Source organism: Salpingoeca rosetta (assembly GCF_000188695.1).
Source record: "Salpingoeca rosetta unplaced genomic scaffold supercont1.37, whole genome shotgun sequence".
Lineage (NCBI taxonomy): Eukaryota > Choanoflagellata > Craspedida > Salpingoecidae > Salpingoeca > Salpingoeca rosetta.
This window is the reverse complement of record NW_004754897.1, coordinates 553,580-565,244: the sequence shown is the minus strand read 5'-3', so window position 1 is coordinate 565,244 and position 11,665 is coordinate 553,580. Positions and strand designations below refer to the sequence as shown.

General features: G+C 58.5%; 2 protein-coding genes across 2 annotated transcripts in view; both read right to left on the bottom strand.

The window, feature by feature from the left end:
• The window catches only part of PTSG_13119 (uncharacterized protein), a 3,956-nt gene extending 2,999 nt beyond the window's left edge, over positions 1-957 (bottom strand). The window contains exon 1 of the mRNA XM_004988240.1: positions 563-957. Coding sequence (XP_004988297.1) covers positions 563-895 — 333 coding nt within the window. The 5' untranslated portion in view covers positions 896-957. The remainder of the gene's footprint in view (positions 1-562) is intronic.
• A 271-nt stretch (positions 958-1,228) lies between these two features.
• PTSG_10911 (uncharacterized protein) overlaps positions 1,229-11,665 on the bottom strand; it is a 14,497-nt gene continuing 4,060 nt past the window's right edge. Inside the window, exons 2-3 of the mRNA XM_004988239.1 lie at positions 7,407-11,665; positions 1,229-7,134 (exon numbers count right to left, since the gene is read on the bottom strand). The exon at positions 7,407-11,665 is cut by the window's right edge and continues 2,226 nt beyond it. Coding sequence (XP_004988296.1) covers positions 1,447-7,134; positions 7,407-11,665 — 9,947 coding nt within the window. The 3' untranslated portion in view covers positions 1,229-1,446. The remainder of the gene's footprint in view (positions 7,135-7,406) is intronic.

Below are 11,665 nucleotides of genomic sequence, written 5' to 3'. Positions count from 1 at the left end.
TGCCTTCAATCAATCATTCGCCACATTCTGACCTCCTTCTTCTTCGGTGTTGATTGCTCTTTTTGCATTCGCAGTTCTCTTATCCTGTCGTGAAATCTCGTCAGTCGTCCTTTTTAATCGGACCCAGCAAGGCCTTCCATCATGCCATTCTATTCTCTCCTTACATAACGGTCATATCTCACGAGACCTCCTCTCTCCCATCCTGCTCGGAGTATGTTGTTTGATGAGTCTGTGTATGGCTATTCGCGCGAGAGCCGGCAGTGGTGTTACTCATACGAGACCCTAATCGCCCAGGCAGAAAGATCACCGTTTTTCCTCTCTGAATATATATGGTTTATTCAGACACTCAATTTCGTGCCGTGTCGGACGGGCGGACGGTTCGACCCGCTCGCACATCCCTCACACACACACACACACACACACACACATACACACATACACACATACACACACACACACACAAATACTCACACACAACAACACACACACACACAAATACACACACGCACAAAACCACACCCACACACACAAACCCACACACATACAAAAACACACACCTTACCTTGTCTGCCAAGTAAGCGAGCATGTCTTGGTGGAAGCCATCGTCCTCCCCTGCCTGAAAGGGAAACCCCTGGACAGTGCGCTTTCCAATCTGCTCGCGGTTTTGGGCGACAAACAGCACCATCGCTTGCAGCCATGCCAGGTGCTCCCCGCTTTGTGAGGGGTAGTTCGAGCTGAGGACACGGTGCAGCTCCTTCAATGCCTGATGTAAGGTGGACACAATGAACTGACTGACTTTGGACGTCCCGGCTAGCATGGCACCACCACCACCGCCGCCGCCACCACCGCCACTGCCTCCCTCAAGGCCTTCCGCGCTCCTGGAAGCGGCCTGCATGTTGGTTGCTGTTGCAGTGCTGTTTGGTGTGTGTGTGTGTATCTGTGTGTGTTTTGTTGGAGTGGACGAAAGCCTCCTCCACAACACAAAACACGCGATAATTGGTGGATGATTCCGCATATTCCTCCACAACCACAACGCCTGTCCTTGCTTGCCTGCCGCCCACCTGCTCACCTGCACCAGTCCAACCAACCTCAGAACCTCAGAACCTAAGAACCTCAGCTCCCAGCCTCACACCCGATCAATCAATCGTGATGCCGCCGACGTGCAGCGGTCGCTTGCTGTTGACGGTGGTGGTGGTGGTGGTGGCACTCTGTCACTTGTCGAAATGTGCTGGGTTCACACGTGCAGTGGTTTGTCTTCGTGCGGTTCTCACTTGTAGGAAACGAAAAGAGAAACGAAAGAAAGGCGCGAATGGGGCAGCCCGCAACGAAAGAACAGTTTCACACCCATGCACACACACACACACACACACTTACACACACGCGCGCACACACACACACGCATCGCACACACACACACACATCACACACACACACACACACAAACATTCACATCCAAGACTGGATCATGTGACGAAGTTCCTTGAAGGCCTCCTTGTTTGTAGCATTATCCAGTAGTTTGTGGACTCGAGAGGCAAAAAACCGCAGCTCCTGCCTGGCCATGCATCCAGGTGGAGCAGCACCCCACAGGCGCTTCAGTTCGCCATCAAACTGCGCCTTATTGCGTTGATCGTCACGCAGTGCGTCTGGCTCCACCTTGTCGTCCTCAAGCTTGGTGCACGTCTTGTCGTGGAAGCGGAACAAGCTCAGGGCCCGCAGGAACGGGTGGCTCTGCGCAGAAAGCGTGGTCTTGTTGAGACGGAGTAGATGGACAAACGCGGGCAGCAGCTGCGCGCGTCGTGAGGGTTGTTGGAGCACATGCTCCATCTTCACCATGAACATGCCATGGCACACGTGTTCGAACCACCCACCACCGCCAACACCACTACCACCGCCACCGCTGGCATTGTCATCGCAGGCAAAGGTCCAGCAGAAACGAGCAAACATGTCCAGCACGCGCTCGTTGTTGCTGGCCTCCATCCCACGTGCACAGGCGACAGGTGGCAGCGCCTCGCCATTCTGCGCCGCCCACGCAAACATGGCAGCCATGCACTCGCTGCTGCGCTGAATGCGCGTCGTGAACGCTGCCAGCCACTGCGGGCACTTGGACCGCGTGCGGGGCGTTCGTTTGGCGCCATCGCCGGTATCAAGGGTAGGAGTACCATTGCCAGTACCATGGCCCGCACCACCATCAGCACCATCAGCACCGAGTGCAACGGCATACAGCATGCACCGCCAGAAGGTAAACAGGTGCCTGTACACCGTGTCCTGGAGGTGATCGCCGGGCTCCAGCGCCTTTGGTAGCGTGTTCGGCGTGTATACAGCGGACATATGTTGCAGTAACAGGCCAGGCCCGTTTGCCATCATCTCGGAGCGGAGCGCCAGACCAATCAGATTGTCTGTGGACACGGCGTCCAGACAAAGGAGCTTGTTTGGGCAGTCGCGAACAAGCTCCTCAAAGTCGGACAGATCGGTGATTGGGCTCTGCTTCCAGCACGCACTTGCCTCCTCCCAGTTGACGGGGCGCGAGTGCACGACGCACTCCTGCACCCAGCGAATGTCGGAGTAGTTGCCTGCAATGCCCACGGCAAGGCCTTCCTTGTCGCCGTCCTCGTAGTCCCGGATGAAGGGGAAGGGCTCTTGCTCAATCCACGTGTGCGCGTCAACCCGCGCGCTGCCACCGCGCGCAGCACTCGCGCTCACCTGAAGGCCATCAACCGCCTTGCTGATGTCATGCATGTCCCGCGTTCCATGCTTGCCCATGTGCTGCAGCACGTGGCGCTTGAGCCAGCGGCGGCAGCGCTCACGCACGGGGACTTGTTGCTGTGCGGACGACGCAGAGAACGCGGAGAAGGGCATGATCTCGCACAGTTGCCGCCACTTCATGTTGCGGATGGCCTGAATCAGCACAAGCAGCATTGTTGGCAGCAGCCCGCTGGAAAACTTGTCCAACGTGCCATCACCTCTGTGCTTCACAAACGCGTCGCCCAGGCTGTCTGCAAACAGGGGAGAGAGGTACGGGCACTTGGCCTGCAGGGCCGCTGACAGCGCCGCCGCCTGCTCCGATCGTATGCCACCAAGCGTGTTGTTCGTGCTTTTCTGCAATGCGGCCACAAGCACGTCAATGTCGCGAAGACTCAGCGCCTCCTCCCCCAGCAGCAGGTAAATCAGGCTGCACCACTTTTCCAAGTCCTTGCCCCACTCGGAATCACGTGAATCATGTGTCGACAACGCGTACTGCTGCTGCTGCTGCTGCTGCCCGCCTGCCTTGCTGGCGTTGCGTTGTTGCTGCGCAATGCGTCTGATGCGCGGGGGTGTCAGGCGCACTTTGACGCTCTGCACCTGGACGTGCTGCTGACCGTTGCTCTCCGTGCGGGCGGTGGCGCGACGCAAGTCGTCCATGAGCTTGTCGTCAATCTTCAGCACGCGATTGCCAATCAGCAGCACCTTGACACGCGACATGTTGCTGCGGATCCAGTCAAACAGCTCCTCCTTCTGCGATGCCGACAGCAAGTGAAACTCGTCTGCCACCAGGAACGCCTCGTTGTGGCGTGAAAACTGCTCATCCAAAAGCACAGACAGGCTCTCCGTCACCAGCCTGTCGTTGCTGCAGTCAAAGCGGTGGCAGTACACGTTCTTGCCCTTGTTCCCATTGTTGTTCTCACTCTGCTCCTTCTTGCCCTTGCCCTTGTCATTGTCGTTGCCACCAATCTCGGCGTTGTAAGTGCGGATCAGCTCGTGGGCAAAATGTGTTTTGCCAGCGCCCGGCGGCGACGTCAGCAGCACCACGCACCGCTTGCTGTTTGAGATGTACCCTTTCACTTGTTTCGTCCATTCATCAACATCATCATCACCATCTTCATCACCATCACGACCAACACCATCATCACGATCACCATCGTCACCAGCAGCAGCATCACCAGTGCCCTCATAGCGCGGGAAGGAGCGAATCCACGTGTTTTCGTCCACAAACTGCTGCAGTTGATCCTGGTCTCCCACAACAAACCGGTCCCGAATCTCGGGGAAGTTGAAGCGGATGTCCAGGTTCTCAAAGTAGATGTACCGCCAGGGCCACTGCTCTGTAAACTCGCAGCAGCGCTTGAGGAACAGGTCGCTGGCCTGCCGCAGCCCTTTCACGTACACAAAGTGGCAGTTGCTGTTGAAGCAGGAGGTGATCTTGAGGTAGCGATCAGAATCGTCCGCACGGTGGCCGGAAAAGTCGAGCGAGGCGATAAAAGGCCCCAGCAGCTCATTGCCGACTTTACGCAGCTGCTGGAACATTGGCTTGCACACGTGCACCCCGTACATGTCGTCTTTGCGCCGGATGGCTGTGCGAAGCTCCTCAAAGTTCTGGTTGTTGGCTGTGATGTCCGTGAGGTTGCTCAGCGCCCTGCGACGGCGCTCGTTCGGGCAGCTGTTGGCGAGCGTGATGGCAATGACGCAGTCCTGGCTGGCAACAAAGTAGTTGCGATCGGTACCCAGGCGCGCCATCTCTGGGTTGGCAGACTTGATCACGTTCACAAATCCTCGCTTGGTGGAGGGCAGTAGTGGCGACACAAGCACGTTTACCAGCCACTGCTCGAGCTTGGACAGTGCATCCTGAACAGGCGTGGTCGTGGAGGTGGAGGTGGTGCCCGTGTCCGTGCCGGCGTTAACCTCACCCTCGCCCGCATCACCACGGTGTTGCTGCTGTTGTTCCTGTTGCTGGTTGATATCCCGGCTTGCCTTGGTCGCGATGTGGGTGCTGAATCCAACCAGCAGCACGTCGGTTTGCCCCTTTGCAAACAGCGAGCGCGTGTCCTTGCGATAACGCAACAGATCAACAAACTTGAACCGCCCCTTCCCGCTGCTGTTGCCACCTGCTGCTGAGCCACCATCGCCCGCAGCCACTTGCCGTCGCATCAGATCACTTTGCGACAACTTGTGCAGTAGACACAGGTTGTGCTCTGCCTTGCTGTATCCACTGCCAAGCGCAAGCTGGATGATGGCGCGGTGGTGGGTGCCGAGGCAGCTCAGCATGGCGTTCCACACCTCCACGACGTGCGGTGTTGTGGGGTCGATCAGTGCACTGTCGCACACGCCCTTGAAGGTGACCATCTCTCCATTCGCGTATGCGTTGAGTGCGGAGCTGACCATTGTTGCAACCTCTTCATCGCCCGCGCGCAACAGCTTCTCAAAGAGGGTTGCAACAGAAGATGGCAAGAAGGAGCCACCCAGCTCTGCGTGCAAGGCCATCAAAAAATTGGCGTTGAAGGGATTGTCGTTGCTGGTGTTGCCTGCAGGCATTGGAGCACCGCTGCCTGCGCCCGTCTCACTGGCGGGGAGGGACACATCCCAGCTGTACATGTCGGTGCGGTACAGCACACAGTTCTGCCCAACAGCGAGGGCCTTGGAGCCGAGGTGCGTGTCCAGGAAGAGCCAGGCATCGTGGAAGGTGTCAAATGCCGCCAGCACTTCCACGTTCTCGCCCAGAGCGCTCATGTCAGCCACGACACGAAGAAAGTCTGTGGGGAAGGCACGTTTGAGTGCATAGTTCACGTTGCCAGCGCCCCTGTTGTTGTTACCCGATCTGTCCAGGACGTGCGCGTAATCCTTCACCAACACGCACTGCTGTCCCGGCAGACACTTGACCTCAAAGTAGGGCTCAGAGTCGTCGCCTTGGTGGTCGTCGGGCGTCGTGTTCAGCACCGTTGCTGGATCAGGCTCAACGCAGATGAGCTCACGCACATCCAACACACACGCGGATTGCAGCGCTGCCAGTGCTTTGGATGCATCGTTCGGGCTCCCGCCAAGCGCAGCTGCGGACGTGGCCACCTGGCGTGGCGGTGGCGGCACGCTGCTGCTCGTGCTGCTGAACAGTTGCACCCGAGACGCCTTGGAGCTGACCATCATTGCGACATCGTCACCGAAACGGGCATGGGCATGGGAATGTGTGGTGCCGGCGTCCGAAACACTCAGCGCGCACATGCGATAGCGTCGCTCGTAACCCAGCGGTACACGGAGAGCCATTGTGCAATCGCGGGCAGACTTGAAAGCGTCGCGTGGCGGCGGACTGAGACGCTGAGACACTCGTGGAAACACCGCCATGTACGCATGGCGGGGTGCTGTAGATGCAATCACCATGAAGTGCCCCATGCCTTCACAGGCATCCTGACCATACGCGCTCAACAGCTCTCGAAGGCAGTCAACTCCAAGCTCCTGTTGTGGGGTTTCCCCTTGCGCTGCTGTCGCTTGGTCCAGCGAGGACATCAGCTGATACACTTGCACCACGGTGTCCTTGTAGTGTTTCTTCACCTCGAGCATCACTGCTGCAATCCTGCTGTCGGCGTTCTTGTACTTGTCGTAGGGCAGGGCTCGCATCACGCGTGGGATGCAGCGTGGGTCGAAGCGGAACATCAGGTCGATGGTTGCCATGTAGCTCAGCAAGCTCGGCCCAAACAGAACCATTGACGGCTTCGCACCGGATGAAGCATGCTCTTGTTGCTGCTGGTGCTGTTGCTGCTGGTGCTGTTGCTGTTCCAAATGGTCTTGGGCATCGTGAGAGATGGGACGTGCATCCACGATCAACGTGCCATTCGTCACACGTGTCGCAGAACACGTGACATCCTCGATGAAAGAATCAGGCTCGCACGCGCGCATGAGAATGTGTGTCCAGTCGCGGTTGTCGGTGTCAGCCTGGTACCCGACGTCAAGGGAGGCACTCTCGAGCTGGGAACGAATATGTGCATCCATTTCAGCGGCAGCACGCGCACCACTTGCTCCACCCTGCTCCTGCTCTTGCTCCTCCTCCTCCTCCTCGTCTTTCATGTCTTCTTCTTCTTCGACTCCTTCTTCTTGTTCTTGTTCTTCTTCGTCATTTCCACTGTCTCCATTGCCATGGCCACGCCCCTTCAGGTTTGCAGCATCATCACCATCATCAACACTGTCATCAACCGAAAACACCTCTTCAACAATACTGGAAAAGTTGAGTCTGGCCGATGTGAGGAACATACTGATCACCGTCTCATGTGCTGCTAGCTTCTCCAACCCGTTTTCCAGGGCGTCGTGGGATTGTGCATTCGTGGACCTGCCTTCGTCTTCCTCATCTTCAGTGTGCAGCTGCGCCTCTGCCTTCTGGTCCTCCAGGATCGATTTGGCCTTGAACGAGCAACAAGAAGACACAACAGGATTTGTCGGCGGGTGAGACCATGATGTTTGTTGTTGGGAGAAGAGAGACAGCACGCAGTTACATTACTATCAACTGCCATAGTGCCAGACAAACACACAAGCAAGTGCGCGAGCAGGCCAGCCCTCCCCCCCCCCACAACAAGCACACACGCACACGCACATACACATATATACACACACACGCACACACACGCACACATACACACATACACACACACACACGCACACGCACACACACGCACCTTGATGATGACAAAAGCCGTCTTGACGAGATGTGCGATGCAGTTGAAGGTGAGCCCCTCTGTGAGAATCAACGACAACATGCTCTTGATGTTACCATCCTCGTCACCGTCCTCAGCACAAATGAACTGCTGAACGAATTCGTGAAAATCAGTACAACTTTCCACGGCGCGCAAAGCTTCTCTGATTCGCTGGCGCTGTTGCGGCGCGAGGTTGAGGTCAGGCTCGCTATCGACAACGGGGCGGTGAAAGAGCAGCTCCGTCTCTTGCATCAGGATGGGTGGAGGGCTGCTCTTGTTGGCAAGTGACGCTGTAAAGTGTTCGCTTGAAAAAGGATAGGCCTCGGAGGGGCGGAACACTGTCAGGCCAAATTGGGAAAGTGCGTGAACACCGCATGGACTGCGCTCGCACGCGCACTTGAGAATGACGTCGTTGAGCAGCTTCATGTGGGCATTCCGCTGACTGCGTGGCGCGTCCACCAGCCACAGTGGGGGAGCGACGAGATTGCCTGGAAACACGGCCCACAACACGCTGGCCAGGACAGTGTCGCGCTGCAGCGTTGGATGCAGGTCGCCGCAGCACCAGCGCTGGAAGAAAGCCAGACACTGCTCTGCGCCCTGCTTGTTCTTGGGGAAGAGACACTCGATGGCTTCAAACAGCGGCGTTACGTCTGAGGACTGTTTCGTGCGACGCACAGCGCGTGACTTGTCGTCCAACAGCACGTGCAGGACAGGTGGGGCGGACGCACTGTGCAAAGGTGTCTGTGACGCCAAAGCTGCTGCGTCACCACTGCCATCATCGTCATCATCGTCATCATCGTCATCATCGTCATCATCATGAGCAGCACGCTGTGAAGCTTCTCCTGCACTTGCTGCTGCTTCCGCTGCTGCCATGGGGGCGTGCCATGCTGTGCAGCACTCGCCCTGCTCTTGGAAGAGGCTCATCACACCCTTCCTTGCACTGTCATCGGAAGGTGTCCACACGAACCGGACAATGGCGATGGATGGCGATGATGACGTCGATGACACGCTGTGTACCAGCGCTTCAGCCAGCTCTGTGATACACAGGTGTGGGTGTTTCTGTGCGCACTTCTGTCGCAGCAGGCACGCTGCGTACAGCTTTGATGACAGGGATTTGAGTTCGTCCAAGCACGCTGCAATGAAGTGCAAGAAGCTGTTGGGAGTAGACCCGCCCACGGCAGCAGTGCCGCTCCTGTCGACGTTGCGAGTGTCAGTGCTGCTGCTGTTGCTGCCTTGGGCTGCTCGCTCGGCGCTCCCGATGGCCAGGGTGAGAACGGCAGGCAGAGTCAGCCACGTTGATGATGGTGATGATCCATGCACGCCTGCGATTCCCGTGGAGGCGACAGCCTGTGTGGCTTCTTCATCCAGGGACGTGGTGTGGCGCGTGGGGTCAATCACGTCTCCAAGCAGTGTGCCGATAGCTGCTGGCGTGAACGTGACCGCATAGCTACTCATGCTGCTGGCCATGTAAGGCAGAGCGTGGCGTAGTGGCACGTTGTCGGAGCGCCCCCGCGCAGGTGTGACGCTGGCCCGAGCACCAAATGCGGCAGCGTGACTGCTGTCTCCTCGCTTCCTCTCGCGAAGCACGGCGTGCACGTACGCAGCGCCAATCACAAGCAGCTCGTCATCGTCAGCGATGTCTGGGAGAGTCATCTTCACCAGCCGCTTCTCAATGGCGCGATGGGTCGCCAGGTCTGTGTCCAGCGCTGCGCACATGTACAGGGTGTTGTTGGTCAAGGCAGTGTCCTTGCGAATCTCAAAGATGTCTGTGACCATGGTCATGTGCTGCGCCGTAAACGGCACTGCGTCCAAGCTGAGCAGCCCGTGCGATGCCAGCGTCCACTTCAGGGCGGCGACCGTCTCGCGCATGGGGGTGGAGATGACGGTGCCAATGTCCTCGCACTGCTGCTGAAGGTCCACCAGCTCGTCCACGCCCCTCAGCTGCTGCTCCAAAAGGCGGGACGGAAACTGGTTGTGGCGCAGCGTCTTCTCCAGCACACGGGACTGCAGCAGCCTGGCCAGGCTCTGCGGCATGATGGAGAGGAGATAGGCGAGCGGGTGCACGCCTGCAACCACAATCTCAGCAAGCAGATCGGCGCCAAAGGGGAACGTTGCCCACGATGCGTCAAGCCTGTTCCAGTCCAGCAGGTGGTCTGACACAACAGCCTCGTACAGGCCCTCTCGCGTTGTTGCCCAGCCCGCCGTCTTGGAGAGCAGGTACGTTGGGGTGCGGGCGGAAGGAAGAGCACTGCCACTCGACTGTTGCGCGCGCACGGCACTGCCATCGGCGGAGCCGACATCAAAGGAGGCGAGCAGATCTGAGCGGATGATGTTGCGAACAGCAAAGGCGGTATCCTTGGCGCCACCCACCTCGTCCCGGCTACCACAAATGGTCCTCAGAATGTGCACGCACTCGCTGGACGACAGGAGCGGGGCGAGCAGCGCTGCTGCTGTTGTTTCAGTTCCGCGGGAAGAGGACCCTGTTTGCGACGATGAGGAAGGAGACGCCGGGGCCGAAGAACGGGTGAGGCTGCTGTCATCATCATCATCATCAGCAGCACCATCGTGGTAGGTGTGCCTGTGATGTCCTCTGGTGGAGAAGCCGTTGATATGGGGCTCATCATCAACATCGTCATCGTCATCATCATCAGCATCATCATCATCGTCATCATCATCATCGTCATCCGCAAACAGTGGATGGGGCTGCGAAGATGGTCTGGTCGAGGACAGTGAAGCTGTCACACGATCACCACCACCAACGCTGCCGCCGCTGCTGTCTGCACCGGACCTGCGCTGCGCTTCCCCGCGTGCACGCATCAGGGCGCTGCCGAGTGCCCACAGGTAGCACACGTAAAATGCAACGCGGGCACGCTGGCTGGCAAACGTGGCCAGGGATGAATGCTCCACAAACTGCTGGAAGGACAGCACATGGGCGCTTGGGCACCGCCTGTGATGCTGGCTCCTGGCTCGGCCCGTGTTGCTGCTGCTGGTGTTGCTGGCGCTGGTGGTGTTGCGTGCATGCAGAGTGCGGGCAATGGCAACGCACAGCAGCTGCAGCGGATCGCCGATGGATTCGACCGAGTCGCCGAAGTCAGCGGTGGGAGCTGTGGCTCGGGCATGCAGCTGGGTGGCAATGTGGGACAAGAAGGCGAGCTCCGTTGGCCTGAGTTGGTGGGCCGCGTTGTTCTCGTGCAGCGAGGTCAAGAGGTCGTGCGTGCTCGTGGCGTTGGCGACATCTGCATCTGTGATGGTGACGGAGGCAAGGCGCGTATGGCCACACAGCCACGATGCGTGCGCAACCGTACGCTGAATGGCATCGTCTTGCCCAGCGGCACTGTTCTGCTGCGACGTGGGCATGTTGCCGACGTTACCAGCACCATACCGCAGCACGGTGATGGGCACACGCCCCATGTCCAGCACATAATACCGTGGATCGGGTGCTGTCTCTTGCATGACAACGGTCAGCGGCGACACGTCGTCTGCCTGGTATGCAGCATTGCCGGAAGTGACAGCTGCTGCTGCTGCTGTCGCTGTTGCTGTTGTGGGGTTGCGTCCGCGTGCCCGTGTCGATCCTGCACCCGATCTTCTGCGACGCGATGATGACGATGATGACGACGATTGTGGCGAGGACACCGGGTTCCCTGCGCGCGTGGACACGCCGCTGTCGCTGCTTGAAAAGTCGGACGTCGCACGGCGAGTGAGTGCGTGGTCACGGAGGACACGCAGCACACGTGTGCGCGTCTTCCACGACAGCAGGTGCGCTGCCTCAAACAGCACAATGCTGGTGGCGGCAGAGGGCATGTTGTCTTTGAGAAACTCGTCCACGTCCAACTGCGTGCGGCAGTTCACCACGAGCGTGCGGGCGTCCAGTTGCTTGCAAGCACGTGCAGCGGCGCTGGACTCCGCCTCCACCACCACAACCACCTCGAACATTGGCTGCGCGGGTGCTTCCTGAGCATGCACGGGATGGCGACGGTCGCTGCTGTTGCTGCTGTTGCTGCTGCTGTGGTGCAACGTGCGTGGTACAAGAACGTCATGGAGCGTGGTGTCCAGCGGCCAGCGCAGACACACGCCAGCACCATCGTCATCGCCCCGCCTGTCTTCACCACCAATGTTGGCCAGGCGCGTCAACACTTCGGCGTCGCGTGCGATGAGCGGGTGCATCCTCGATGGCTGAGAGGTGACGAGTTGGTCTGCAAGGACAAAGAGACTGCCCAAGCCGCGCTGGGAGTCGGAGCGGA